We start from the raw sequence: 27,737 nt of genomic DNA on the forward strand, positions 1-27,737 counted from the left end.
AAAAACACGGCTCGTCAAGGAGAAAATAAACTGAATTCATCGTTACGTTTTCTACAGTTATTAAAGTGGAAATGCCAAACGTGCGGCCGCAGCTCCTCCTTGTGGTTCCTGCTCGTAACCGTGGAAACGTCCTCGTTCCGCTCAAGTCGTCAGAGATGCCCGGCCCCGACGAGTCTTTCCAGCCGCCCGCGGTTTCTTTAACATTAGTTTATTCCATGGATGCATACAAATGGTAACAAAAATAGGCGTGGAACGGTAGGATACAAGTATGGAGATGAGGTGAACCTTAGAAAAGCAGCCGCCGCTTGGCTTGTAAACATGTCATAACATTGAATAATTTAACTGAACTTCAGTCGAGGAGCTTCTTGGAGCCCAGTGATTGTGGGCCGTCCCGCTTTCCCCGGCTCAGGCCGGCCTTTGCTGGGCCGCCGCCGCCGGCGCCGCCTCCTGCGCCGGCGCCTCCTGGTTCCTCCGGCTGTTCAGAATGGCCTGGATGCCGAGCGTGAGCTGGGGAGGGGGGTTGAGCCGTCAGATCGGACGCTCGCGCACCCAACGCACGAAACCGCCGCCGGGAACTCACCGACTGCTGCTTGGAGAGGACCTCCTTGTAGACGGCTCTCCGGCGCTCCTGCTCCCGGTCGTCGCACTGCTTCCACAGCTCGGCCCGCGGACGCACCTGGCTCTCCGACAGGCCGGGGTACTGCTCCTGCTGCGATGCGAGCGCAAACACACACACACACACACTTTACGCTATTTCTAATATCACACCAACACTCCCGCTGCGCACGTTTATGCTAACGTTGAGGCAGAAGCAGGAATTACAGTCCAGAAATAGAGTGGCGTCTTGTAAAGGTCCTGTATATCAAGTTAAATTTCCCTACTGAAATGAGGTGAAACGCTATGATTCTGTTCTAGCCTTCCGGTTTTGTCGCGTTTTTAAATAAAAGTACTTTATAAATAACAAATAAACTAATAATGGAAGAGAAGGAGGCGGATGAGTTGAGTGGAGGCCATTGGGAGAGGTTTTTGGTGCTAACTGGCTACACACTTAATGCTACAACGTGTTGCTAAATCTGAGTTTCTCACTTTGCTACACTTTTTGGCTCAACTTCAATCTAGGAAAAACTAGAATATGGGGATCACTGACCACCCGAGCAACGTAGTCCTGGAGGGAGAAGGACACCATCTTCTGCAGGAACATGAAGGCCATCGCCACGTTCGTCCTGCACTTGTTGAGGATCACCTGCAGTGACGACACGGCGGCGGCGGTTGAATCCGTGTTTTTCGACAAAACTCCTCCCACCTGATCCGAGTTCTTACCAGCAGCTCTTCGTTGCTCTTCTTGTTCAGGGGGTCCTCGCTCAGCTTTGGTGCCGCTTTGGCCGTGTTGGACTGAGGAAACAACGCAAGACGACGTGAAAACTCGATAAAAACAACAAAAAAAAAGGAGGCGTAGATTGAGTTCCGCGTGGCGGCGCCCCACCTCGGCCTGGTACTCGGCCCAGGCGGCTTTGCGCTCGGCCTCGGTGAGCTCCTCCTCCTCCTTGTGGTCCAGCAGGGATTCGTGCTCGTGGTAGCTGACGATATGGTCTTTGCACGTCTCCAGCAGCACCGCTAGGACCTTATCCTGCGACCACGCGAAGACACCACATGAAGCGTGGGGAGAGAAGAACCGCAAAATAAAAAAAAAAAACAAAGTTACCCTCGGCGAGGTGGAGGTGCTCCTCTTGCTCTTCTTGCTGCTGGGGTCGTCCAGCAGGTCCGGGACGAACGTGTAGAGCTCGGTCAGCTCGGAGAGGGTGAAGTGCCTCTCGATCTGCTGCTGATCCACCACCCGGTAGGACAGCGACTGCTTGGTCACCTGCCGGTCGTAGATCTTCTCCTCCATGGTGCCCTGGAGATAAGGAGCGGCGGAGATCGGGGTTTCCCATCGGTCGGGGTTTGGTTTTATTTTCTCTTCTTAGCGTTCGGGCTCACCTGGGCCAGCAGGCGGTACACGAACACCTGCTTGAGCTGCCCGAAGCGATACACCCGGTAGATGCTCTGGATGTCGTAGGACGGGTTCCACGAGGTGTCGAAGATCACCACCCTGTTGGCCGCCACCAGGTTGATGCCCAGCGAGCCGGCGCGGGTGGAGATGAGAAACAGCCGGCCGCTGAGGGAAGGAGCCAATCAGTGGAAGGGCGCGGCGATGGCGCCCGGCGTGGCGATGGCGCGGTACGTACCGGACGTTGGAGGGATCGTTGAACTGGTCCACGCATTTCTGCCGGGACTTTGCGTGGTCGCTGCCGTCCAGGCGGTAGTAGTCCACGTTCTTGATCCAGCTTCCCACTGACGGGGGAAGGAGCAGGGAAACATGGTCCGCTATGAATTCAGGCCGGCGGGGAAACAAAACAGTTCCCGGTCGCGGCGCCCGGAGCGTCACCTTTGGTCGACGAGGAGGGTCGGCGACGGTGAGACGCCGAGAGGAAGTCCTCGATGAGGTCCAGCGAGTTCAGGGACTGGCTGAACACCAGCCTGGGGGACCGGGACCAACATTTGGGTTAGAAACACCACGACAGATGACCGGAGAGAACGGTTACAACAGTTGTATGTCTCTAGATGTTGCCCCGTCATGGATCCCAATCAAGATAATGAGTGTTTTCCTCAGAACTTTTGAAGGCGACGGGGCTCCTTCGCTATTTGCGTTCGTTTATTTGAGCAGATTATCGGCACCAACTGCGTACACTTTGTCCCTCAGGTCTTCGGCCATCTTCAGGATCTCCAGCAGCAGCACCATCTTCCCAGAATGCTCCAGGGCGTTGGTGTCGTTGTGCACGACCAGCGGCAGGAACCATTCCTCCCCCAGGCTCTGCGGCGGGTCGGCGGCCCCTTTCTCCGCTTGGTGGCGGGGAAAGATCTGGGTTAGGATCGGGGCTTCAGGCGAGCCTGAAGACAGGCGGACCGACGGTACCTCCTTCTGCCGGGGCCTCCTTGGGCTCGCTGGGGGCGCCCACGCTCACCCTGGCTCCGCCCATCCCCGTCCGTCCGCTGTGCACAAAACGTTACCCGTCACGGGCGGCCGTTCCAAACGGACATTCGACCCGGCGGCGGCAGCGGCGGGTTTACCTTCCGAGGGACTCCCTCTGCGGGGGGAACGCCGGCTGGAGGTGCTTCTTCTGAAAACATCCCTGCAGAAGATAAGTGAGCTTTTTTTTTTGGGGGGGGGGGGCGGGGGACGGAGAGCGGACGCTCTTTGTTTTGTTCGCGCTGACCTTTTTCTTCTTGCTGGCGAACTTGAGCTGCAGACACTGGGGATGGGTCCAGATCTGACTGAGCACCTGGAAGTCCCTAAAGAGGTTGGCGCCCTTCCTCACCGGCGCCGCCCTGCTGATCACAGAGCCCAGGCCTGCGAGGGCAGACAACTGACTGACACCCGCTTTGGGCAAAGTCCAAAATTTTAAATACATCACTTCCATCGGGGGGAGGGGGGGACGGTTTTGACACTTGGAAATGTTTTAGAGAGCTTACGTGTGATGTGGTCGAGGTAGAAGCGGTAGAGTCGGTACTGCAGCGGCGAGAGCCTCACCGCCACCACGTACTCGTGTTTGTGAGGCAGGAACTGCGCCAGCTCGGAGTAATCCTTCCTCTGGGTCGGGAGAAACGGCGTTCAGGAGAAGGAATCCCGACCCGGAGGGATCGGTCCGTACGCCCTCGGCGTCTTCTCACCTGCACGAAGCCGCCCAGCATGGAGTGAAGAACGTGCGCGCGCTTCTTCATGAGCCGCACGTCCTTGGCCGTGGAGTCGGCGCACTGGCCGTTCTGGATGGGGTTGATGAAGCGGTTCCGGAACTCGCCCAGCGAGCCGAGGAGGTTCTTCTTGATGAAGTTGACCATGCAGTGGTCTGCGGGGGTCGAGCAGAGATGGGTCCCTTCACCGGGAAGCTCATATCTCCTCCTGAGTCCCTGTCATCTCACAGGTTCCCAGTGGGCGTGGATTTATGTAGCCTAGCATCTCGCAAGCATCGTTAGAACTAACATTGCAACATTTCCGCTATTAGCATGTAGCTGTTAGCGCTACTGTTATTAGCATGAGCACCTAGCTTTCCCATTCCGCTTAACTCCCTCTGTCTCTATCGCGATCTCGCTCTCAAAAGTTGCTCCTTTGTCCCGTGCGACACCCTCGTCGGCATAGCAACCCCCTTGGACTCGGTTTCCGCCGATCAACTCTTTCATTTACATGACAAGCCAAAATAACCTGGACCCGCCTAAAACCGTGGCGCTAATTTTGGGGAACTCCACACAGGTCATTAGAACCGGAGAAGCCTCTGGGATGACGGCTTCTTCAAGGGAAGAAATTCAAGTCCGGCTGCCAAAACAAGAATGCTTTGTCATTCATGTTGTGATTAGCCGAAGGAGCATAAAATGCCCAGATCTGCCGTAGATCATCTGAAAGAGTGTGGTCTTTTCTACCTCATCTGATTTTTCACTCCCTTTCTCTGCGTCTCAGAGGAGGAACTACCTCGGATGGAACGCCGGTAAATACTTACACTCCACCAGGTTGTTCTGCATCGGCGTGCCGGTCAGCACCAGCCTCCGCCGGGTCTTGATGGCGTTCATGGCTTTGGAGATACTGGACGACTCGTTGCGCAGAATGTGGCCCTCGTCACACACCACGAAGTCGGGGCCTGGAAGCGAGACACGAGTGTAGCAAATGAAAGAATCCCCCACCCGTTGGATCTTTCGGCTTTAACGGTACCTGGATCCACCAGAAGGCGACGGTACTCTTTCTTCACGTGCTCCACGTGGCCTTTCTGGGAAAACGACAGGTTCCTGTACATTTCGTACCCCATCACCACCACACCGCCTTCCCTGTGCCACCGCATCAGCGTCGCCAGTCGCTCCATGGGCTGCTTGGTCGTAGCTAGCTCCACTACCTGCGACGATGTTTCTACGTTTAGACTTCCGCACTCGTCACCTGGTGACGAGCAGATGAATGAATCGCCAAGCGTACCTTGACTTTGTCTCCGGGGAAGCTCTCTTGCCACTTCTTGAACTCGTTGACCCAATTGAGGACAGTGTTGAGTGGACAAACCACCAGAGCTGACTTGAGCCTCAGGGTCTTGGACATCAGCACAGTGTGGAGGAAGGCTACCACCTGTGAGCAGAAGGAGGAGTCCAAGGGGTCGGGACTTTTCTCCGGTCTGTGTTCCCATGTTCCGTTCATTCAGCAATCATACAGCTTATCTTGCACTCAGGCCCAAAATTACAACCAGAAACATCCCATTAACCGCCAAAGTGAGGTCCAACATCTTAGGAAAGCCCTAAAATCTTGTGGCTACCCAAATTGGGCCTCAACCAAAACAGAAACCACCAGACAGAAGAACGAGGAACAGGAGGAGGACAGGAACAAACGTAAAGACATTGTCAGACCGCATGGTGCTTAGAAGGGTTTTCAACCAACACTGAATACGGGTATATTTCAAATCCCCAAATATTCTGAAGCAAAGACTGGCACACTCCAAGGACAGAAGACCCAACGATAAGATGTGTATGCTTGTCACCAGCAATGAGGATTGGGATGCAAAAAAAAAAACAACCTCTGCACAAACGGATCGGCCCAAACCAGGACTGCCACCGCTTCGGGACAGGACTCCGCAGTCCACATACACCTGGAGGACAAGGGCCACTCCTTCGAAGACTGCAAAGTCTGCATTCTGACTAGATGAGACAGATGGTTCGAGAGAGGCGTCAAAGAAGCCATCTTTGTCAACACGGAAAAACAGTCTCTCTTTTGTCCACCTATAATGCCATACTGGGATCCATCACAAGACAGCTTAGCTCACACAGACCAGGTCTACCTTCATCACCTGAGAAGGTCCACCGCTGAAACCAGGCCCCGGTGACGACCAAGCCTCAGTCCAAGGGATCTAACGGGTTTCTCCCCACAATTTTGTGCTGTCCCTATTCATATGTGGACTCAGGTGAGTCCCCAGGAGTGGAACCTTTGACACCCCCATCAGCACAACGACCCTATTCAACACAGACACAACAAGTCATCGCAACTTAGACCAGCGCCCGACTCTGGGGGTTCTGAACCGAAAACTCCCCACAGTGCATTGAAGTCTTCTCTTGAAACCAGAGAAGGAACTCGAGTCCAGTTGCCACTCAAAAGATTCCAACCAGAATTAACCGTGACCTGGATGACTGAGAACCTCCTTGACCCTTCACCCTCTCATACACCCTTCTGGACAATTCAGGGTCTCCATGTGGGGAATTGGAAGCAATGAGTGTGTGTGCCTGCACCTGAAGCGTCTTGCCGAGGCCCATGGAGTGCGCCAGAATGCAGCCTGACCCGGGACTGGTGTTGGCCTTCAGTACGGATTCGCAGCAGCTGTCCCAGATGAACTGGACGCCTAAATGAAGGGTTTGCAAAGCCTTTCAAAACTGATCACGCCATGATTAGCGCCACATAAGTATAACGATAGATATAAGTGTACTAATGAAGAGATGCAATCCCAACAAGAGGGGTGTTAACTAACCGTCCACCTGGTGAGGTTTGAGCTGTGTCACCAGGCTGCCGTGCACCTCCACCAAGGGCATCTTGGTTGTCTTGTCCTCATCCAGGATCAGCTTGGTGGTGACGGAACAGGACACCTGCGACAGCTCGTCCGTCGCCACTATTATCTGAGGGGACAAGGCGTGAGATCAGCGGCGTCTTTCTTGGGGCGGCCAAGGTTTGCCTGGCGTATGTGCGCTACCTCTCGCCGACACTCCATCTCCTGCTCCCTACTGGCTAACCGAAGGCACCTCTCCTCCTCCTCCCTCAGCGCCTCCTGGGTCTCAGCGCTGAGATCGATGTAGTCAATAATCTTGCGGATCTTTTTGCGCCTCTTGACGGGAGTCCCGCCCTCCGTCTCCTGCAGCTGGCTCTAAACAAAAGAAAAAAGATGCTGAGTGCCCGATTTGCGAGGGCCGGAAGCAGGACGGAGTCAGAATGCGGGCCGCTACCTCTTCTCCGCAGGAGTCGGACAGCAGGATGCAAGGCCACTGGCTCTTCTCCTTCCCTTTTGGGGATACACTGGAACAAATCGGATACAACTAACTACTTGACAAACAGTGACAACTTCAGTCCCGGGTCATGAGAGTAATCCCTCCAGTACTGTCTGAATACAAGAACCAACAATCTAGGAAGCCCTGAGATGGGAGTCAACAGGGATCGACCCTGGGCCCCTTCTTGTTCACCATGCTAACAGATGAGAGTTCCCCGTGGACTACGTTGTTTGCAGATGACACTGTGATCAGTAGCAAGAGTGGGTAACAGTATGGGGAAGACCCTGGAGAGGCGGAGGTATGCTCCGGAGGGGAAAGGAATGGCCGGTGAGTCGCGACAAGACAAAACGGCGAGTGTTTCAATGGGAAGGAACAAGGTGGAGGAGTGGGTATGCAAAGGAAGGAGGGGCAGGAGTTTAAAAAATTGGGGTCAATCGTTCAGCACAACGGGGAGTGCAGGCAGGGTGGAGCGGTTGGGGAGGTCTCGGGGGTCATCGTTGCCGGAAGAGGTGGAACAAGAGTGAAGGGAAGGGTGTACAAGTCAGAGGTGAGACCGGCCATTCCGTGCAGCTTAAAGACAGCGACTCTGACCAAAATACAGGCGGAAGAGGCTGAAGATGTTAAGTTCTTGAGAACTTCTTCGAGCAGTGTCTCGCGGACCATCAGGAGATTCAGACTACGGAAAACAAAGAGGACTTAATGCCAAGAATTTGAATCAGGCCGGCTGAAAGGAGCGTACCTTTTAAGATTTGGTGTGCGGGCTTCATCCTCCGAAGAGCTGAGCTCCTCGCTCTCTGCAGATTCCCGTGTCTCTGTCTTGTTGCCCTCGGCGTCGTTCTCTTCGTCGGCTTTGCATAAAACAAGGCGTCAGGTTAGAGGACGGCGTGCCTCCTCCGTCGGAGCGAATCGGCGGCTGTTGAACCCTTACTGCTCAGGTCGATCCTGACAGATATCCTACTCCGCCTCTTCTCGCCGTCGCTTTCCGCAGCTGGCTTGCTGGCTGGCGCGTCCTCGCTCAGGTCTAGTTTGTGGCGGAGAAGGTGGTGCCTGGTGTCGGTCCCGTCGTCGGGGTCGATGTCGGGGTCGGGCGCCGCCGCCGGTTCCTCCCCTGCGGGACAGAGTTCACCTTCAGCGCTACGAACCAGGTGACAAGACAGGAACCTCCAACTCCAAGGCGGCTCTCTGAGGAGCGCGCCATAACCTTCGTGGAACAACTTGTGCTTATTCGATAAAAAGCAAAGGCACAAGTCAGTGCACAAATCTGCGACTTACCTCCTCCTGCTGGCGCGGCTTCCTCGCCGCCTTGCTGCGCAACGTCGTTTGCACCCTCAGGATCGGAAGCGTCCTCCTCCCGCCCTTCCTCGTCTGACGACATATCATCGCCCGAGGAGTAGTCGACTTTGATTTGGGCCAAAAGCATTTTCTTAGCGATTCTTTCAAAAGTAGAAGAGAAGGAGAAGGTGCCTCAAGTTCATTTCATGGGTTAGCAACAACTTCCGACCTGCGATCGCCGCCGTGAAACCGCCGGCTCCGGTGAAAGAGACGACGTTAAGCGGCGGGTTGTGAAATCACCCCGGAATTTTTTTTTTTAATGTCGATGAAAAATCCAATGAATAAATAATTGATATGATGAGACACAGGAGGTTTAAAGAGTAGAAATTTATTACAACAAACAGTCTTCACAGAAAACAAACAAAAACAAAAAAAAACAAAAAAAAACAGAAAGACAGGATCTAAAAGATTTTCTTTTCCTTCCTTTTTCGTGTTTTTTTTTTTTATTTTTTTTGCCCCCCTACGACAACATTGTTTTTTTTTTTTGTTTTTTTTTTTCGACCGAGGTCCGATACACAAGTACGCCAGGTTTTGGCGAAATCTTCATCCGAGAAAAAAGCGCCCGCGTCCCGTGACGGAGGGTTAATACTGAGGTGGAGCAACAAGTGGGACACAAACAGTAGAAAAATGAAACATAAAACAGTCTGTACATCCTAGGAGTAACTGAGAGATCCTGCCTGTGCTCCCACGCAGATAAAAAAAAAAAAAAGGAATTCCTTAAAACCAGGAAAGAAACATGCTTTCTCCGCCTCAAAGCGAACCCTCCCCCGTCCACCTCGGGCCGGGAAACAAGGAGCAGATTTTCACCTCGACTACTAGAAACCACACATCGGATACACGGTACGGATATATGTGTCACACGGGGTCTTTACAAGAATTTCAATTTCATCGGCCTTTAAAATGCACAGCGGTTCCAATTACAGATGAGCTTAGCTTCTTGCTAACCGTCTTGCTAGGTTTTTCCGAAATTTCCGAGACAAAGTGGTCGGGCGGGTGTGTGTTTTGGTTGTTTCTAGCTGCTTTTATTTCGCGGTGGAGGGGCAGCTTACTTTGGACAGGAACAAAACACATCGGTGTCGAAAACAAGACCATCTATCTGTGTGTGTGTGTGTGTGTGTGTGTGTGCGTCACAATTTCTACCAATGTTAAACACCCACCCCCCCCCTCCCCACAATACCAGTTCACAGAAAGACGAATTAGCAGAACACAAACGGATGCTATCGCCCAGCCGTCTGACTACGCATGCACCTAAAAGAGGCCGTCCTCGGCGCAGCAGGTCACTGGACACAGGGTAGCGGTCTTTTTCTTTTTTTTTTTAAAACACACACATCCAGCCGGAGTGTGCCGCGGCGGCGGCGGTATTACAGAATCTGCAGACAGCGGCGACGGCGGCGGCGGCGGCAGCAACAGACGGGACTCGGATCTCACGTTTTCGGCGTGCGTGGGTCGACTCCCCCCCCCCCCCCCGTGTTTTGTCCTCTAACTCTACTTGTAAAGCTCACATTCCTGCTGACCATTTCCTAAAGATCGCAGAGCGGCGCCGCGCCTGTGGACCAACTCCGAACACGCTACGGTCCCAGATTTAAGAGACTCTCGCCTAAAAACAGTGCGTTTGCCGCTGCGCTGCGAGAAAATCCGACCTGGAGAGAAAAAAAAAGCATGAGAGACAAAACAGTGGTGTCATTAAAAGCAGAAGGTGAAAGAAAGTCGTTTGCTTCGCCCCCCCGTGCGCAAAATCCCAGATTTACGGTCCCCGCTGACGCCCGCGGGCACGGACGCGAAACTATTTGGCACAGAGTGAGTTCGCGGGAGGAGACGGGCGACGGGTTTTTCCTTTGGCGTGGCGTTCAGAGAGCTGGAGAAAATGGTCAGCAGTAATGTTAGCTCTGTGCGAAAGGGCGTCGGGGTAAAAGGCTACGTTCGGCAGCGGCGGGCTGCGCTCGCGTCGGTTAGCAACTCATTTTTTGATCTTGTGCGCTAATTTACATGTGCGCGGCGTTCCGGTTTACAGTCCCGGTACTGTCGTTTATACCAATATGTATTCAAGTATTTATTTATATTTACAGGTCAGCTACTCCGGCAGACGGGGGACGATTTTGCAGCAGGACAGGACGGACGGACGGACGGAAGGTTCTTCTGGCATTTAAAAAATATATATATATATATATTACGAAAAAAATAATAATCAAAAAAAAAAAAAAAAAGCAGCACGAGGAATTATCAAAAGTATGAAAATATTCTGCGTTATTTATTTAGAAATATTAAAAGGACAACTTAAATTCTTTTTTTTTTTTTTTTTTTTTTTGGATTGGGACTCGCAGTCACAGACATCCCAGCCGGGACCGCGAGACGACATTTGTGCAGCTTTTTGAGAGAAACGAAGCCACAAAATGGCTCTCTTTGACAGTTTTGCACCTCCGAAACCCGAGTCTGAGGTTTGTGCGGCGGCGACGGCAGCAGTGAAAGGACCGGATGTGTGCTAACGTTAGCGGCTATCGACGGTGTGGCGGCTGCTCGGGGTTCGACCGCCGGCAGAGAACGCACGACGTTTCTCTGAAGATTTTTTCCGCTTTTAAATAAGACGTCCGGTCACGACTAAACTCTTCATGTTAACATCGTCGCCTCAGATCCACCGCTGCCGCTCATGTGTTGAAAGGCAATACAAACTCCACTTTTAACAATCAGATGTTTTTTTGGCTTTTTCCGCGGTGAGAAAATGTGCTTTCTGCTGGTTTTGCTAACTAAGGTTCATGTGGTATCGTCACCATGGATTGGGAAAACAAAACAAAACAAAAAACTCCTGACACAATGATTAATTAAAAGTAACAGCTCGACTTAAACGACAGGAACGGCGTTAAATTCACCTAGAACATAACTCAGTAGCATGAAATGACAAAACTAGAAATTAAATCTCAATATAATCTCTGTGACCGGATGGAAAGCGGGTGACAGAAAATAAACGATGGAGTAGGTGAGGCGTTTAAAGGCTTCCAAAGACGCGTACAATTCGGTTTCTAATCATTTTGGTCGGTGGTGTGACGTACGTCGCCTTGGGTGGTAGGTGCAGACAGTGCAGTACAATCTCCGTGCCTCGTAACGACGCACCGGTTCAGTGTTAGCAGGAGAATGTTCTTGGGATTTTTTTGTTTCTGTTCAGAAAAACATCTGAAAGAATCCCGATCCATAGGAAGGGAGCGAGTTTAGCGAAACGTCGCGGTGTATCGAAAGAGTTTCACCTCTCGCAGATCATTGTGCGGAGGACCGGCATCGATAAAATGCCGGCGGCACAATCGCACAATATCACGGAGCTACTTGCTAGCAATGTAGCATTATTGTTTGCGCGTCCCGCGCCACATCGCTAACGCATCCTTCCGCGCTCTTGTCGAGAAAATTGGTAACAGTCTGAGTATTCCAAGGCGAAAATAAGCACTTTCAGAACAATGTTTTATCACGCGGTTTAGGGAAATATAGATATAAAAAAAAAAAAGGCAAAGCCTACTTGGTTTACAATCAAACCTCTCTTTTTTTTTTTAGAGCGGCCCCCCCATGGATTTCACATTTAGATCAACTTTGGATGCCGGACGTCATCCATGTAAAATATGATCATTAGAAATACTATTTATATATAGAAAAAGCTAGAATTCACGTTATAGTGGATTGGATTTCGCCCCGAAGGAAAATATACATCAAGTGGGCTTCATTCGATCCAAAATAGCTCTAGAATATGTATTTGATGACCGAGGATCTGTTACAGCTACGTTTTGGCCGCGTTTGAACCGACTGCAACAGAGTCTTGGCGATGCGGGTGTTGGGTTTGGCGGTTGCGGCCATTCGCCGACGCCTGCGCCGTTTTACCACCTTTACTTCCAAGCTTTTCGAACCATACCTATTTTCGGGGTCGTCGTCTTCCTCCGCCGCCCAGGACGGCCCGGACTGCTCCTCGTCTCCTGAGAGAAACGAACCGAGACGAACAAAAACAAACAAGACAGACGATCGTTAACCGTCCGGGAAGAGAGACGAAGCTGTTTCACGGAGTCGCGATTGTCAGAGGAAGGACGACAAATCTAGCGTCTAACGGGTCAATCGCTTAGCGAAGCGCTCTTATGCTAAGCACGCTAAAAGTAACGTCTGCCTTTTTGTACAGGAAGCTGCAAAATCAACACCCAAGTCCGCCGGAAATGTTACCGCCAGATCGGTTCGTCAGTAAATGGAAAACGAAAAGCAAATAATGGAATTTGTGCCGTTGCTGCCACGTTTACTTCATAGATACTGAGCGACCTTCTGAGTGAAATAGCGTCAACTCACCGGATGATTGGTGGAAAGTGGCCGACCCCAGCAGGGACACCTCCTCCGTGATGGGCTTCATCTTCTGATCGTCCTCGCTCACCGAGTCGTCGTCGGGCTCGTCTTCGCTCGAGGACGACGTGGAATCCATGACCCCCTGACGCGACTGGGCGCCGGATTTGCCGGAGGGATCCATGGCGCTTTCCCGGCGGATCTTGGCCCTGGAGTCCGAGTCCGGGGAACGCTCCAGCAATTTGCGCTTGTGGCGGATCCTGTCCGGTGAGATCGGCGTGCTCTTGGTGAGCCAGAAGAGAAACTTCTTGCCCACCTTGGAAGATTTACCGCCGTCCTCGTCGCTCTGGTGCTCGTCGGAGCTGTGCGTCATGGCGGCTCGCTCCAGCAGCGCCGCCGGGACTTCGTCGGAGTCCGAGTCGTCCCTCGCTCTGCGCAGACTCTGCTCCTCCGTGGTTTGCGCCGCCGCGGAGCCGGGGGGCCCCTCGGGGTCCGAGTCGCTGTCGCTGTCCGCCGTGGAGAGCGAAATTTTGGCGGTGACGTCGCTCGGTCGGCGCAGGGGCGTGGTCTTGACGCGGGGCGACCGCCGGTTGCCGTGCTCCTCTTCCAGGCACAGAGATGCGCTTCTCTTGCATTCCGATTTAGGCCGGGCGACGCCGGCCTCTTCTTCTTCTGACGTCTCGTTCCCGTCCAAAGTCATGTCCTTCATGAGGTCGTCTCCCTCCGTCTTCGAGGCGTCCGAGGAACCCTCCTGCTCCACGGGCACCGGCGTGAGTTTCACCACCAGCTTCTTCGTCATGTTGACCTCGGTCTCCGAGGAGTTCGCGTCGGCCTTTTTCGAACTCTTCCTGGCCTTCTTGGAGGACGAGACGATGTCGTCCCCCAGGTAGCCGCGTCCTCCCCCCTTGTCCGTGATGTCTTTGACGTCGGAGTCGTCGTCTTCGAAGTGGTCGCCCGCCAGCCTCTGCAGGTCGCTCAGGCACCTCTCGTCCGACATCTCCAGCTCGTTGTCCGTCGTCCCCAGCTGGGCGTCGCCGTTGTCGGCGAGCAGCTGTTCCCAGCAGCTCGTGAGATCCAAGTCCCCGAACTCTTTCTTAAGGCTTTCCTCCAGCGCGGCGAGGGACGACCGGATGCCTTTCACCACCGTCAAGAAGGAATTCAAATACCGCCTGCGTTCGACGGGCGTGTGTTTGCTCTTTGTCACAGTGTGGATGAAATGTATAAAAGTTCGGTTCACGGTGTTTGTAGCGTCCACTAAATGCTTGGTCTTCTTGGCGATGTCCTTGGACACGTGCAGCGCGTTGTAGTTGAAAACCACGCTGCCGTCCATGTCGGCGTGGTCCCTCAAACCCCGGGGGCTGTTTCGGGGCAGCATGTCGTTCAGGCCCGATTTCTCCGGCTCCGCTCTGTTCCGCCGGCGCTGCTGGTACCAGAGCCGCTCCATGTTCTCCAGGACCCTGTCGCAGGCCATCACCAGGCTGAAGAGGGGCTCCGGGTTGCAGACGTAGCAGTACCACTGGCTCTCCAGGATACTGGAGAGCTCCTTCCTCCCCAGATTCCTCAGAATGCACTTCTTGCAGAAGGCGTTGCTACAGAAGTCGCAGCAGATGAGGTTGCCTCCTTCGGCACACCATCTACGAGGGGGGGGGATAAGACGATTAAAAACTTCAAGACAACCGATGGGAAAGCATAGGGCTGTTTTTCATTCAAAAAAAAAACAAGGCTGAGAGGACAAACCTGCACTGCTCATCCATTCCATCTCCGTCCTTACTGATATCATCACTGGAGTAGTATTTGTAGCACGACTGTGGGGGGAAAAAAAGAATTGTGAACGTTGACAAGAAATGAATACACTTTGGATTTTTACAAAACTACGCAATATACGATCGAAATTTGAATCGCAGCTGAAAATTCAAAGGCATTTAATTATTGAATCCATTGACGCCCCAGCAATTTAAACAAGCAAACGACAACAGTATCCGGGTGGTTGCCTGCTGGACGTGTGGATTTAATGGACTGAACGGGCCCTTTTCCAACTCACAGACTCACCTTACAAATGAGTACTTTCAGAGCCGGGTGCCGATAGAAGGAGTCCCTCTGGAAGTGGTTGACTTGGCGGCCGCACGCGGTGCAACTGACGATTCCGAAGTGTTCTCCTCCTGCGAACGCACACCGCCGCGCATAGCTACGTGATGCACATACTGTTTGAGCAGAAACATTTCTCGAAGCCGGAGGCGGAAATGCTGCGTAGACAAATACTAGGGGGAAGCGCTCATCTCTGTGTTTAGCACAGGAAGCAGAGCGATTTGTCTCTACAGGAGACTTGCCAGGAAGTCCGGTGCATTTTGTATTTGTAAAACACAAACAATCAGAGAGGTTGACGTTCCCTCGATACTACACTGACGCTTGCTTTCAATAATAAAAGGTGCATTGCTGGGCTGCGTGTTGTTGACCGAGGGACCGGCTTCCCGTCCGCTCAAAGGCTGGGGTTCAGTTTTCATCCACTGACCTCCGCGTCGTCTTGAAAACTCCTTCCGTAACACCCTGGATTTCCGGGTGCGAAACTCCGGGCCTCTGAAGTCGTCCCTTCCGTTATCTGCGGGTTCGGGCCTAACCAGTGCCGTGCCTGTATGAAGACACACATAGCAGATTCATTGAAAAAGGATATTCAGATGTAAATATTTGTCTCTTAATTCATACACTTTTATACATATAGAGAGAGAAAAAAAATGTGAAATGGTGTTCTTAGAATAATGAGGAGTTCAACATCAAAATACACCCGATAGGTCGTGGAGAACGGAATACTGCCTTTATTATGATTTGATTTCAGTGACATGGGTTTATTTGTTCTTTAAAAAAAATCCTGTAGGAATGGGAAACACTGGGACCGACCTTTGGGCAGCCGCGTGACGTCGAGGTGACCGTTAGCATTTACAGGCAAGTCCAGGTCCTCGCTTGCATTCGAGTCCCCGGACTCATCGACCCCCGAATGCTTCACCACGACGGTTGGTTTTCTGGAGTGCGGAGAAGAATATTTTAGGATGCGATCAGGTTTTTTTTTCCCCCAAAAAATCTCCATGTCTTGTCAAACATCCCAAACCAATCCGTCAGCCCATTTCATTCCCGCCCATGGAAATGTTTGATATGCACTACTTCCACGTGAGCGTTTTTAAACTAGAATAATCTAATGCTCTTCTTGATAATCTGACTGTGTGTTGATGAAATGTAAACTCACCGCCTGGAGTGTTTTGTCTCGAGCCTCTCCTGCAAAAAACAGTTAGTTTAGTTCTCCCCGAGGATGAAAAAAAAAAAAAGACTTCTCCTGAAGAATATAAATTTACCTTTGTCGGGTTATCCTCTTCAGAGCTGTCCCTTTTTGTCAGATCTGTGAAAAGAGCGACGAGTCAGAGAACGTGCCGCGTTGAAAAAAAACAAACAAACAGTAGGACGCGTTAATTTGTGGACAGAGCAATTTTATTTTTTCTGCCGTTCACAGAGAAGAAATCCACAATGTACCATTAGTGTCTGCTGAGAGTGGAGTGCCATTGCTGTCCTCAATACTGGAATGAGCCAAATACTCGTGGAGTTTGTTGACCAATACATTCAGTTTGCTGGTAGATGTGCTACAGTCAACAGAAGGGTGCATGATAAGGGGTTATAATAAATACAGATGGGAATCAGGTCATCTTCATATGAACTAATTGGGTTACAAGACCAAACACCAAAGAGAAATGCATCACAACACAATGCTAGGCGTTGAGTGGAATCTGTCTGTTTACAATTGCGTCACACTGCAAATTGAATTGAGTTATGGTTTTTAACCAGACTTGAATTATCAAGAAAATATATTAATTGCCGGGTTGCTTTATGTGGCTGCGAAAATGCAAACCAACTCCTTCTCAGCATCAATAACAGCTAACATAGCGGCTGACCAACATGTTATCGTTTAATGTTGATGAGCCCGGTCAGCTGATGGAGCAAAAAGTACGAAGATAATCTAGATACCTGATATTTTAAAACAGTTAAACATCATAAATCGAGCTGACAGTTAGCCGAGACGTTACTTTTGATTCAAAGCAAGCGAGCTCTCCATCAACTATGATCGTTTAGGTTTCGATTCCTATGCTAGCCGATGCGGCTAACGGGGCGGAATGCTAAGCTAGCAGTTAGCCACTCTCCCCGTGGGAAGACAATTACACATTTCAAGTATTCGGTTTTTACCCCAGCATCGCCGCGGTCATTTCACGGTGCGTGTGAGCGACCAATGTCCCCCAAGTTCGTATTTTCCCCTAATACGAAATACTGTGATAAAAATATGGCGCTAAATTTGCGCACCGCGTCGCAACAAGCCAGGAGAATGTCACTGTAGGTTCTTTTTCTTCTGTCTATGAAATGGGACGTTTCTGACCACTACATGCTAAGCTAGTGTGAGATAGCGCCCCCTGCTGGTCTGGAGGGGAATTGCGTGCTTGCGTGCTTTACTGGGAAGTACGTATAAAATATGGTACGTATAAATTATTTTATCCATAAACAATACTTTTAATGTGTCCAAGCTATTAATTGGGTTTTAAATCCAGGTTACACGAATTTTATGTTGTACGGGGAAAGATCTGAAAAAAAGTTTGCGGCAAGAACTTAGAGCTTAAAAGACTATAAAGCATGGCTTCACAAACATAAATTGTTGATTAAACTGAAATAAAGCACATGTATAAAATACTTCTACCGCAAAGTTATACTTCCTCTTCACTAGACATAAAACGCTTTAGATGCGTCGAGTATTGGCGCCCCCGTGTGGTGCAAAGAGGCATTACACCAACAAACAAAACCAAGAATGTTATTTTCCCACTGAGAAAAAACACAAAACTAGCAACAAATAAATGCCAGAAAAATAAAAATAAAATATATTCTCCTAAAAGCTAAACTTGGTGCTTTGTAAATGTTTTATACTCCATTTTTGAAATTGTGAAACGAAATGAAGCCCTCGGTCAAAGATTCTTTATTTATACTTTAAAACAATCATTTTGAGATTGAACATCTTCACACATAAAATAGCTTACTGAAGAAAATACAGCGACTGCTGATCAACTGAGCCATCCCGGAAAAAGCCGACCTCGTTCTGTGTGTTCTACCAACCATAGAAAAGTTGAATAAGGCAGCACATTACAAACCCGTCGAACCTACAGGAAAACGAAATACATTTGACATGCAACGAAGGTTAATGTTTGCGGTACCTAATAATACTCCAGATATTTTTACAGATGTCATGGAAATTATCCAGTAATACTTAAGATGACGGCGGCACTGGCGTGCCTTGAGGAAAAACAAACTGGAGATTGTTGCTAGTGGTCCTAAAGTACAATTCTAACCCGTCAAAAACACCCTGTACGCTGCAAACATACGATTTCAGATTCTTTTTGTGTGTATTTTATTTTCAAATATGTCTCTTCAGTTTCCTGAACATGAGGCAGACGTTTGTTGCTGGGTCTCTGAGTGCGTTATTACAAAATGCCCTCCTCGTACAAATATAAAACATATCAGGCTTTGTGACACGTGTTTTTTTTTTTTATGTTTCTTTTTTGCATCGCTCTCATTTATGACAAGTTGCTGCTTTCCGCTGCAATGTAGTCCCTGTTTCTTCCGATCCCGAACACACGAAGAAAACAGATTGGTGTATTGACATTAATTACATCCCCTCCACTGGACCCCGCCGGCCTTCTCAGGAGCCTCCAAGTCCCTGGATGGAGAGACGACAGAGGAGATCAGGACGAGCAGAGACAAGAAGGACGCCGGGTCAGAAGATCCGGCTGCGACGGGTTGCTTACGTTTGGTACCGTGGGGTTGTGCATCTCTCTTTGCTGATAGTAGGCAGAAATAATACAGTTCCTCCTGCAGGGGCGGAAGCAAAACGCTGATGATTCTTCAAAACAAACACACACACACAAAAACACGTACACCACGGGTGGCGTGCGTCGTACTTGCTCTGTATGCCGCCTCCCGGTGGAAGGCCGGGGATGACGGTGGAGGCGAGGACGGTGAGGACGGACAGCAGGTCGGGGTCTTCTCCGCTGGCGCAGAGCTCGTCGTAAATCTCTGCAACACACAGGTCAATCAATATCAATTATATATATATATACTGCTCAAAAAAATAAAGGGAACACTTGAACAACACAATGTAACTCCAAGTCAGTCACACTTAGTGTGAAATCATAGTGTCCACTCAGGAAGCAACACAGATTCATTTGGACTTGTTTTAAGGACATTACATCAAAGTTGGATCAGCCTGGAGTTTGTTTTTACACGTTAATTTTGAGTGTGATTCCTAATCCAGACCTCCATGGGTTGATACAATTGATTTCCATGGATCATTTTTGTGTGATTTTGTTGTCAGCACATTCAACTGTGTAAAGAGCAAAGTATTTCATAAGAATATTTCATTCATTTAGATCTAGGGTGTGTTTTTTAAGTGTTCCCTTTATTTTTTTGAGCAGTGTATATATGTGTACAGCTAAAAAAAAATAAAGGGAACACTTCAAATAGCACATCCGGGATCTGAATAAGTGAAATATTCTTATTAAATACAACAAAATCACACAAAAAATATCAATTATAACCCCATGGAGGTCTGGATTTGGAGTCACGTTCCAAATGAAAGTGTGAAAACACACTCCAAGCCGATCCAATGTTGATGTAATGTCCTTAAAACAAGTCAAACTGAATCAGTGTTGCTTTGTAAGTTTGACTTGAAGTTACATTTTGTTGTTTGAGTGTTCCCTTAATTTTTTTTTTGAGCGGCATATTTATCGATAAGGCTTATTATCAATCATGAGGCGGCAGTGGTTGGCGCTTCGACCTCACAGCGCGAAGGATGCGTGTTCTCCCCGTGTCTGCGTGGGTTTCCTGCTACAGCCCAAAAACATGCAGGTTTATTGGAAAAAAATTAGGAAAAATGTCCCCAAATGAGTGCGAAAATGTTGTCTGTCTATATGTGGACGCTATTGACCAGTCCAGGGTGAACTCTGGGTCCACTCAGCCTCCATCGCGGCAGAAGATGGATGGATGGATCAATCGTGAGGGGGAAAAATAGCTTTCCTGTGTATTCATTCCCTCCAGATCTTACATTTCTCTTTAAAAATAACCCTAACAGAAATAACCAATCCTATTTTTAGCTATTCCCCCCCCCCCGCCCATGCAACCCACCGGCCACTTTGGACTCCAGCAGGTCCTCCAGCTCGGCCTCCTGGTGCAGCGCCTCGGTGGACAGCTGTGGAGCGCCGGGGAAGCACAGCAGGATGATGCTGATGTTGTCCAGGCTGCCCTGAGAAGAAGCAGGAACGGAGCAGATGTGAGCCGGCGTGTGAAACCCAACCCCCCCCTCCGACGTCCCCGGGTGACCGGAAGCCCCGGGAACGACCCGCCTCTGGCCCCTGCGGGAAAACGGCGAAGGGAGGGGGGAGAGGTGAGAAGACGGCGCTGACATTTAGAGGTCACTGTTGCCATGGTTACATAACGAAGTGACATGATGGACTTGACGGCTCTGAAATCCGGTGGGTTTCGATTTCTTCCTGCGAGCTGCGCAACATGGGCGACGAGCGTGCGTGCTTGCGCGCATGTGTGTGTGTGTGTGTGTGTGTGTGTGCGCTCGAGATGCTTTTCCGTTGGCTTCGGAGGGCAAATGGGGTGAAGTGGAGCTGGATGGAGCGTAAGCGTTTTCCCGTCGGCGTCGGATGAGCGTTGTGACGTGGGCGGACGCGATCCTGAAGTAAACACAAACATGTCTAACAAGTAAATGATATTTCTATTTATTTTTCTATTTATGTTCATTTGTTTTAATATATTTTTCTTAGCAACAGCTGTTAGGATACTTTTTTTTTTAATTTAAATATTTCAAATAATGCATTCCATTTTTTTTTTCCATTAGCCTTCTCTAATTTTGATACATTTTTTAAGAATAAGAACAACTTTATTGATCCCGAAGGAAATTGTTGTGCCAGAGTTTCAAGTAAAACATAACAATAATAGATAATAGTAGGAAGGAGGGAGAATAAGAAATACAAATAAAATATAAAGTGTCAAAGTTAAGGATATAAAGTGTTTTAAGGTCTTAAAAAGTACAAAGATTTGAATATTCCCTTCAATTTCAATGTAATGTCATTGCCTTTTTTTTTTTCCATTTCACACCAGCTCCAAAGTTAACCATCCACATCATTTTATTATTTTGACTTTTATTCTATTTTTTTATAACGTATTTTGCTTTTTCTTTTACATACCTCCCTTGAAATTCTGCCTTTTTTGTTATCAATTTTATTTAATTTAATTTGTATCTCTTACATCTAAATATTACTGTTGACTCCAAGCTATATTTGGAGACACCGAGGAGAAGACAGGAGGTTTCATCTTTGGAAAGTGAGGAGGACAGGGAGGATCAGGATGTTAGATGTTGTGGAGATAAAGTCAGGTTGAGATGGTTTGGACACAGGAGGGATGGTGAAGATCTGGGAAGAAGAATGTTGGAACTGGAGGTTTAGAGGAGATTTATGGATGGAGCGAAAGAGGCGGTGGAGGAAGCGGCCTAAAGGAGAAGAAGATGAGCGTCAGGGTCGGTGATGTGAATTGCTGCGGATGTCATCGATCGCCCAGCACGTTACGCTCTCAAAGCATCTGAAAATAGACCGCACCGGCTCCGCTCTGGTTTGGCCTAATTTCACCCACGGGCGTTCTGAGCGCGTCCAGACGGACGGAAGCCTTCGCCGCCGAGAGGAAAAACTCATCCGAACATCCGTCCGTGTCCGAAGCCGTAAGATGAAACCCGAAGCCACCGAAGAAGCACCAAACGTCGGCGATCCTGCACGGACGCCACTGTTTATCATATCAAAATAATATACACTGCTCAAAAAAATAAAGGGAACACTTAAAAAACACATCCTAGATCTAAATGAATGAAATATTCTTATGAAATACTTTGCTCTTTACACAGTTGAATGTGCTGACAAGAAAATCACACAAAAATGATCCATGGAAATCAATTGTATCAACCCATGGAGGTCTGGATTAGGAATCACACTCAAAATTAAAGTGTAAAAACAAACTCCAGGCTGATCCAACTTTGATGTAATGTCCTTAAAACAAGTCAAAATGAATCTGTGTTGCTTCCTGAGTGGACACTATGATTTCACCGAAGTGTGATTGACTTGGAGTTACATTGTGTTGTTCAAGTGTTCCCTTTATTTTTTTGAGCAGTATATTTGACTTTATCCATAACAACCCCATCATCACGTTGATGTTTTTTTTTTTTGCAGTGGCAGCCTGTGAGCAGCGGCTGTTTAAGGGATTATCTGTTACATCACCCCCAAACATCTCCCCCGCCCCCATTTCCGGGCCCATTAGAAATTATATAAGCCGAGTTTGTCGGCCCCGTCGGCGGCGACCTCGCGGCGACCGACCTTGTAGAGGCAGAGGTCGATGACCTGGGCGCAGACGTCCCTCAGGTCGGTGCAGACGCGCAGCCGGTTGCCGATGAAGGCGCACAGCTCCTCGTTGCTGACCGTGTCCCACACGCCGTCGCAGGCCAGCACCAGGAACTCGTCGGCGGGCGAGCGCTCCACCACGCACACCTCCGGCTCCGGGGAGACCATCTGCCGGCCGGCCGACCTGTTCTCCGCACCCTTGTAGCTGAAGTCCCCCAGGGCGCGGGACACGGCCAGGGAGCCGTTGATCCTCTGCAGGGACACGGAGCCGCCCGCCGCCTCGATGCGCTCTTTCTCCAGGGGGTGGTAGGGCTTGTGGTCCTCGGTGGAGAAGCACACCTGGCCCGAGCGGCAGAGCAGGGCGCGAGAGTCGCCGCAGTTGGCGAAGTAGATGTAGTACGGCGAGATGAGCGCCGCCACCGCCGTGGTGCCGCCACGCTCCCAGCCCTCGCGACGGGCCACAGACAGGAGGTGCTTGTCCGTCTGCAGGAAGCCTTCCGTCAGGCCGCTCTTCACCCTTTCGGGGTCGTCTTCCGGTCCCAGACCGCCTGGAAAAAAAAAAGGAATTAAAAAACCTGAAAACTGGAAATGATGATAATGATAGGGATAAGAATGAGAATACACACACACTCACACACACATGAAATTAAAAGCTTTCATGATTGAAAATGAGAAGCACCCAAAACAGGAATAATAATAAAAATAATCCTGATTATAAGATTCAATTTTTTCTCCCTGAAATCTAGTTAAGATAATTCCCTCCACATATGCAGAAAAATAATAACTTAAGATCATATATATCTTTTTATTTTTACCCTTGTTGTCATTCCATTCGCATCCAGTTTATTTTCATCTGTTCATATCCTTGTTATTGTATTTGTCCTTTTAATTGTCTCCACTATTCATATTCATATTTACCGTTATTGTTGCGCTGTAGTGACAAACAAATGTCCTCTAAGGGATCAATAAAATGTTATCTTATCATAAAATATAGCTATTATGTCAATGATAGTAAGAAAATACAAGCTATTATGATAATAATAGTCAGAAAATACTATAATTATAATTCAGTTTAAAATGAGTTTTACCCCGAAATGAAGTGGATAGATAATGACGCAACCCCTCCGCGCACACACACACACACACACACACACACACACACACACACACACACACACACACACACACACACACGAGAATTTCCCCTATTTTTCCATTTCCTCTGCATGGACTTCCAAGCATCCCTTCGGACCTCCTGTGGCCCCACGGGGGGACCCCCACTCCCCCAACCCCGGTGCCCCGGCGCTCACCCACCCGTGGCCAGGACGTGACCCAGCAGGTTCTGGGAGCAGTACTGGGCCACGCTGGCACCGGCGTGACCGTCGAACACGGAGAAGAAGCTCCAGTCTGCCAGCTCCCCCCCCAGCTGCGGAACGCAGTTGTGGAAGTCCTCCATGTTGGCCCTCCATCCCTGCATGCTCCCCAGGGCGTAGGTGAGGCCGCGGCGGGTGCATCCCTCCTCGGTCAGCTTGTCCAGGACGGGTCGGTCCAGGTAAGGGCTCGGAACCGCCTCCTCCTTCTCCCCCGGATCCAGGCGCTCCCCCTCGGCCGCTCCTCCTCCTCCTCCTCGGCCCCCCTTGAAGAAGGAGCTGACCCGCTTCTCCGTCTCTTTGACCAGCTGCCGCACGAAGGCGGGCATCTCCACCGCTCCCTTCCTGGCCGTCCTCATGGCCGCTTCCCCTCCCGGAGCTCCGCGTCCGGGCCTCGGCGTCGCCCTGCCGCTCCGGGGCTCATCCGACGGATGTTGCTGCTCCCCGATCTCACCGGTCCGCGTCTGCCGCTCCTCCCATCCCCGCCGCTGTGATTCCACCTTCCCTCCTCCTCCCGCCTTTATCCGTTTTCTCTTCCCCCCCTTGCCGCGTTAGTCTCCCGATCCTGCGCTCTGATTGGCTTTCTCTTCACCCCTTGCCCGTGTTATTCTCCAGATCCTCCGCTCTGATTGGCTGGTTATTTATACCCACCAATCCTGTCTCTCCCGCTTTCTTCCGCCCCGCCCACTCGTCTGCTAATCTTCGATCAGTCTGGATCAGGGCTGTCAGTCATTTTCAGCCAAGGCCACATCAACATAACAACACGTAACAGTATAAATGTAATGTAATGTAAAATAAATGAAACAACCCTTTTACGTTACCTCACTCACACACACTTGTCATGCTCTACCTCCTTTTTTTATCCGCGTTGGTCTCATTGTAATCTCATCATTAGTACTTTCACTTTGTTTATGTTCTTATTCTTGTTGTTTGGCATTTTGTTTATCTTTTCTCACCCTTTACTGTATTTTTTTTGTTTGTTTTTGTTCAACATTCTGTTGTCTATTTGTATCCTTGTAGTTGTTGTTCATTCTGCTGTCTATTTATTTGTGGATGTCTTTTGCTGTCTTTTCACTGTCTCTCTATTTATATTCATACCCATATTTATTGACACTGTAATTATTATGCTAAGAATTTCCCCTGTTGGGATCAATAAAATAGATCTTATCTTATCTTATCTTATCTTATCTTATCTTATCTTATCTTATCTTATCTTATCTTATCTTATCTTATCTTGAATAACTCCAAAAAAAACAAATCCAAAATGCTACATATCCATTCCCATCTATTAAATTGTACTCGCTGCTGAACCTGCACTTTGTGAGTTACACACCAAGTAGAACTCAATGATTTTACTTGCATTGCCAAAACTGTTCATATTTATAATTTATATATTTATAATATTTATATCATGTCTACGATATCTATTTATTGACAATACTCCAAATGCACTGTGGACAGCAAAGTAAGAATTTCATTGTACAGAGAAACACCTTTTCACCCTGTACAGATGACAATAAACACTTTGAATCTCTTGAATCTACACTCTTGGACATTTAGGGATAATTTGTCTTTGTCAATTCCACTTGAAAACGGCATTGACGTGGATACACTGTGATCTAATGATGGGACGTCGTCACTTCACGGGTAACGTGATCGGCATGAACGGTGGGAAATGTTGTTTACGGTCAATGCACGCCTTTAACTTATTTATTTTAAGACAATCGGACCTTTTAAGATGTTCTTGTGGGCCCCATAAAATGACGTGGCGGGCCACATTTGGCCCGCAAGCCTTGAGTTTGACACATGTGGTCTGGATTATAGGCTTTCTCCGTGGTGGATTACAGGCCCGTCGGCCATTTAGCGCACAACGTGTGAGTCGGGCAGAGGAAGGTGGATGTTTTTTTTTAGATTTTTTTCTGAGCAAACTGTTCATTTGGGTACATTTTTCTCTGTTTTAACTTCACTAACATTTTATTAAAAAAAATTCTTATAAATAGAACAAATTCAACAAGAACTATGAGTATTTTTTAAACATTTTAAACATGCCTTTTCTATCTTTCGATCTACATGGAACAACTGCCACCTGCCTAAACGTGGGTGGTCATTTTTCTGTGACTTTTGCAGGGTCTCATTGTATTTACATGCTGGTTGCTTTGCAGACTTGTGTAATTTTCCTGACACTTCAAGCTCATTGCATTCGTTGTCACTGAATTTATTGATTTTACAAGACATCAGATTGCAAACAGTACACCGCATCACACTGACATTTGTTTTTCATGCATCCCATTCATGTCATGTCCTAACTCTGCTGTCTTTCTTATCCTTGTTCGTCCCATCCCACACACATCCTGCCTATTTTCGTCTATTTATCTTATTCATTGCTATTTATTTCGGTCACTCTTTTTACATTGTTTTTTAGTTCTGGTTGAGTATTTTTCACCCTCACTATTCCTTGATGTTATCCCTGACCATGTTGTTGTTGTTGTCGTCTGCTCTCAGTTTATCCGCTGTCTATTTATTCATTGATGTCTTGCTATCTTCGGTGTTTCCATTCATATTTATATCCATATTTATTTCTTTTTTTGACATCATAACTGTTATGCTGCTCTGACAAAGGAATTTCCCCTATGGGGATCAATAAAGTTGATCTTATCTTATCTTATCTTATCTTATCTTATCTTATCTTATCTTATCTTATCTTATCTTATCTTATCTTATCTTATCTTATCTTATCTTATCTTATCTTATCTTATCTTCCATCCATCTGCCTGCCTTGTGATATTCTATGCAGAAACATTCATAGTCTATTTTAAAATACCCATGACTTCACTTGTGAGCCTTTTCATATGATTACACCTTAATAAATGTAAAATTTTCACCGCAAAATCAAATAAGTGAACTCATCATTTTTACATTTTTGAAAGCTTTTTTTTTGATTACGTATCACCTCCCTCCTCTTGCCTGATCTGCAGGTGTAGTGCACTTCTTTGACCAACAGGGGGTGACATTTCCCCAGATCAGCTGACTCAATGGAACAAAGAAGAAATATATATGTATGTATTTAAAAGGTTATAGTAACTACAAATAATGTATATATAAAATAGATACATAATATAATAAAGAATAGATAAGAAGAACATACAGGAGGCACAGCTAGAGGTCACAGAGATGAATATGCTGAGGTTCTCTGGGAGTGATGAGGTTGGGAAGGATCAGGAATGAGTCTGTCAGACATGTTAGATGTTTTGGAGAAAAGGTCAAAGAAGCCAGAGTGAAATGGTTGGGTCATGTACAGAGGAGACTGGTGAATATATTGGTAGATGGATGCTGAAATTGGAGCTGCCAGGCAGGAGGCCTAGAAGAAGGCCAAAGAGAAGATTTATGGGCGTAGTGTGAGAGAATATGAAGGTAGTTGGTGTGAGAGTGGAGGATACAGAGAATAGGGTTAGATGGAGAGAGTTGATTAGCTGTGGCGACTCCTGAAGGGAAAAGCCAAAAGGAATAGAAGCCTTTGTCACAGGGGTGCAGGACATGTATGACCGAGACAAAGTGAAGACTGAGTGGTTTTGGATATGAGCACTCCTCTGTTCATGTCTAAGTCATGGTGAAGATCTGGGTAGAAGGTTGCTGAAAGTGGAGCTGCCAGGCAGGAGGTCTAGAGCAGGAGTGGGCAAACTTTTTGGCTCAGGGGCTGCATTGACTTTTAAAATTTGACAGATGCACCGGGTCAGCACAAGATACGATACATATAAAAAAAATGCATTTGTGAACAGTACATATCAGACTCGTCTGATATTTGTCTGAACGCTGTTCAACATTTGCTTTGAAAATAAAACCAGCTTGGTTTAGAGGGCTCTGGCGTTTGCTTGCATTTCAGACACAAACCAATTTTCCCTTGTAGCTTCAAGCCCAGCTCATTCATGTGTCAGTATGTCCACAGTAAAGGCTAAATCACAAAGCCAATCTGTGCCATTCAGCTCAGAAAAATTCTCAAGTGTAGCTCCGAAAATGAGATAATCTCCCGTTTGAGTTCCCACATTCATTCATCCGATTTTCCAAACATTCACATCAAGTATGAATTCTGTACCAATCTTTGGCGGGCCGGATTAAAAAGACCAACGGGCCAGATGTGGCCCGCGGGCCGTAGTTTGTCACCCGTGGTCTAGAGGAAGACCAAAGAAAAAAGACCGATGGACGTAATGAGAGAGGATATTAAGTTAGCTGGTGTGAGAGAGGAGGA

The 27,737-nt window shown here is 48.5% G+C and overlaps 2 protein-coding genes across 4 annotated transcripts; both read right to left on the reverse strand.

Moving 5' to 3' along the window:
- Positions 1-192: 192 nt before the first annotated feature.
- Positions 193-17,033, reverse strand: LOC147213733 (chromatin remodeler ATRX-like). Of its 3 annotated transcripts, none has more exons than XM_086142704.1 (35): positions 16,882-17,033; positions 16,177-16,283; positions 16,002-16,045; positions 15,896-15,924; positions 15,553-15,674; positions 15,170-15,286; positions 14,710-14,819; positions 14,398-14,465; positions 12,670-14,294; positions 12,251-12,311; positions 8,305-8,465; positions 7,961-8,140; positions 7,772-7,880; positions 6,991-7,060; positions 6,741-6,911; positions 6,522-6,666; positions 6,286-6,395; positions 4,994-5,137; positions 4,739-4,916; positions 4,530-4,667; positions 3,709-3,884; positions 3,511-3,628; positions 3,255-3,388; positions 3,109-3,170; positions 2,954-3,030; positions 2,727-2,880; positions 2,426-2,517; positions 2,226-2,331; positions 1,978-2,155; positions 1,703-1,894; positions 1,484-1,627; positions 1,321-1,392; positions 1,148-1,243; positions 581-709; positions 193-507 (listed from the first exon to the last, which is right to left on the reverse strand). In XM_086142704.1, the coding sequence occupies exons 1-35, from the start codon at positions 16,899-16,901 to the stop codon at positions 406-408; spliced, it is 5,541 nt and encodes a 1,846-aa protein (XP_085998830.1). In that variant the 5' UTR covers positions 16,902-17,033; the 3' UTR covers positions 193-405. The 3 variants fall into 3 exon arrangements, with proteins under 3 accessions (XP_085998830.1, XP_085998829.1, XP_085998828.1); XM_086142703.1 differs by having other exon boundaries at positions 3,109-3,158; positions 3,255-3,418; XM_086142702.1 differs by having other exon boundaries at positions 3,255-3,418.
- Positions 17,034-17,639: 606 nt separating this feature from the next.
- On the reverse strand, positions 17,640-24,015 carry ppm1nb (protein phosphatase, Mg2+/Mn2+ dependent, 1Nb (putative)). Its single transcript, XM_086142873.1, has 6 exons — positions 23,439-24,015; positions 22,101-22,672; positions 19,858-19,975; positions 18,636-18,750; positions 18,483-18,546; positions 17,640-18,394 (listed from the first exon to the last, which is right to left on the reverse strand). The coding sequence occupies exons 1-6, from the start codon at positions 23,851-23,853 to the stop codon at positions 18,377-18,379; spliced, it is 1,302 nt and encodes a 433-aa protein (XP_085998999.1). The 5' UTR covers positions 23,854-24,015; the 3' UTR covers positions 17,640-18,376.
- Positions 24,016-27,737: the final 3,722 nt, after the last annotated feature.

Source organism: Fistularia commersonii, chromosome 35 (assembly GCF_037954325.1).
Source record: "Fistularia commersonii isolate RoL2024-O1a breed Wild chromosome 35, RoL_Fcom_v1.0, whole genome shotgun sequence".
NCBI lineage: Eukaryota > Metazoa > Chordata > Actinopteri > Syngnathiformes > Fistulariidae > Fistularia > Fistularia commersonii.

What these genes read in the sequence shown, in the direction of transcription:
- ppm1nb (XM_086142873.1), bottom strand. Translation starts at nt 23,853, where the DNA reads ATGAGGACGGCCAGGAAGGGAGCGGTGGAGATGCCCGCCTTCGTGCGG. An exon ending in GCTGGAGTCCAAAGTGGCCG is followed by an intron (nt 18,751 to 19,857) that starts GTGGGTTGCATG and finishes TGTGTGTTGCAG; the next exon opens with AGATTTACGACGAGCTCTGC. An exon ending in GGAGGCGGCATACAGAGCAA is followed by an intron (nt 18,547 to 18,635) that starts GTACGACGCACG and finishes CCGCCCCTGCAG; the next exon opens with GAGGAACTGTATTATTTCTG.
- LOC147213733 (XM_086142702.1), bottom strand. Translation starts at nt 16,901, where the DNA reads ATGACCGCGGCGATGCTGGG. An exon ending in ACTCTCAGCAGACACTAATG is followed by an intron (nt 16,046 to 16,176) that starts GTACATTGTGGA and finishes CTCTTTTCACAG; the next exon opens with ATCTGACAAAAAGGGACAGC. An exon ending in AGAGCAACGAAGAGCTGCTG is followed by an intron (nt 1,244 to 1,320) that starts GTAAGAACTCGG and finishes TCGTCACTGCAG; the next exon opens with GTGATCCTCAACAAGTGCAG.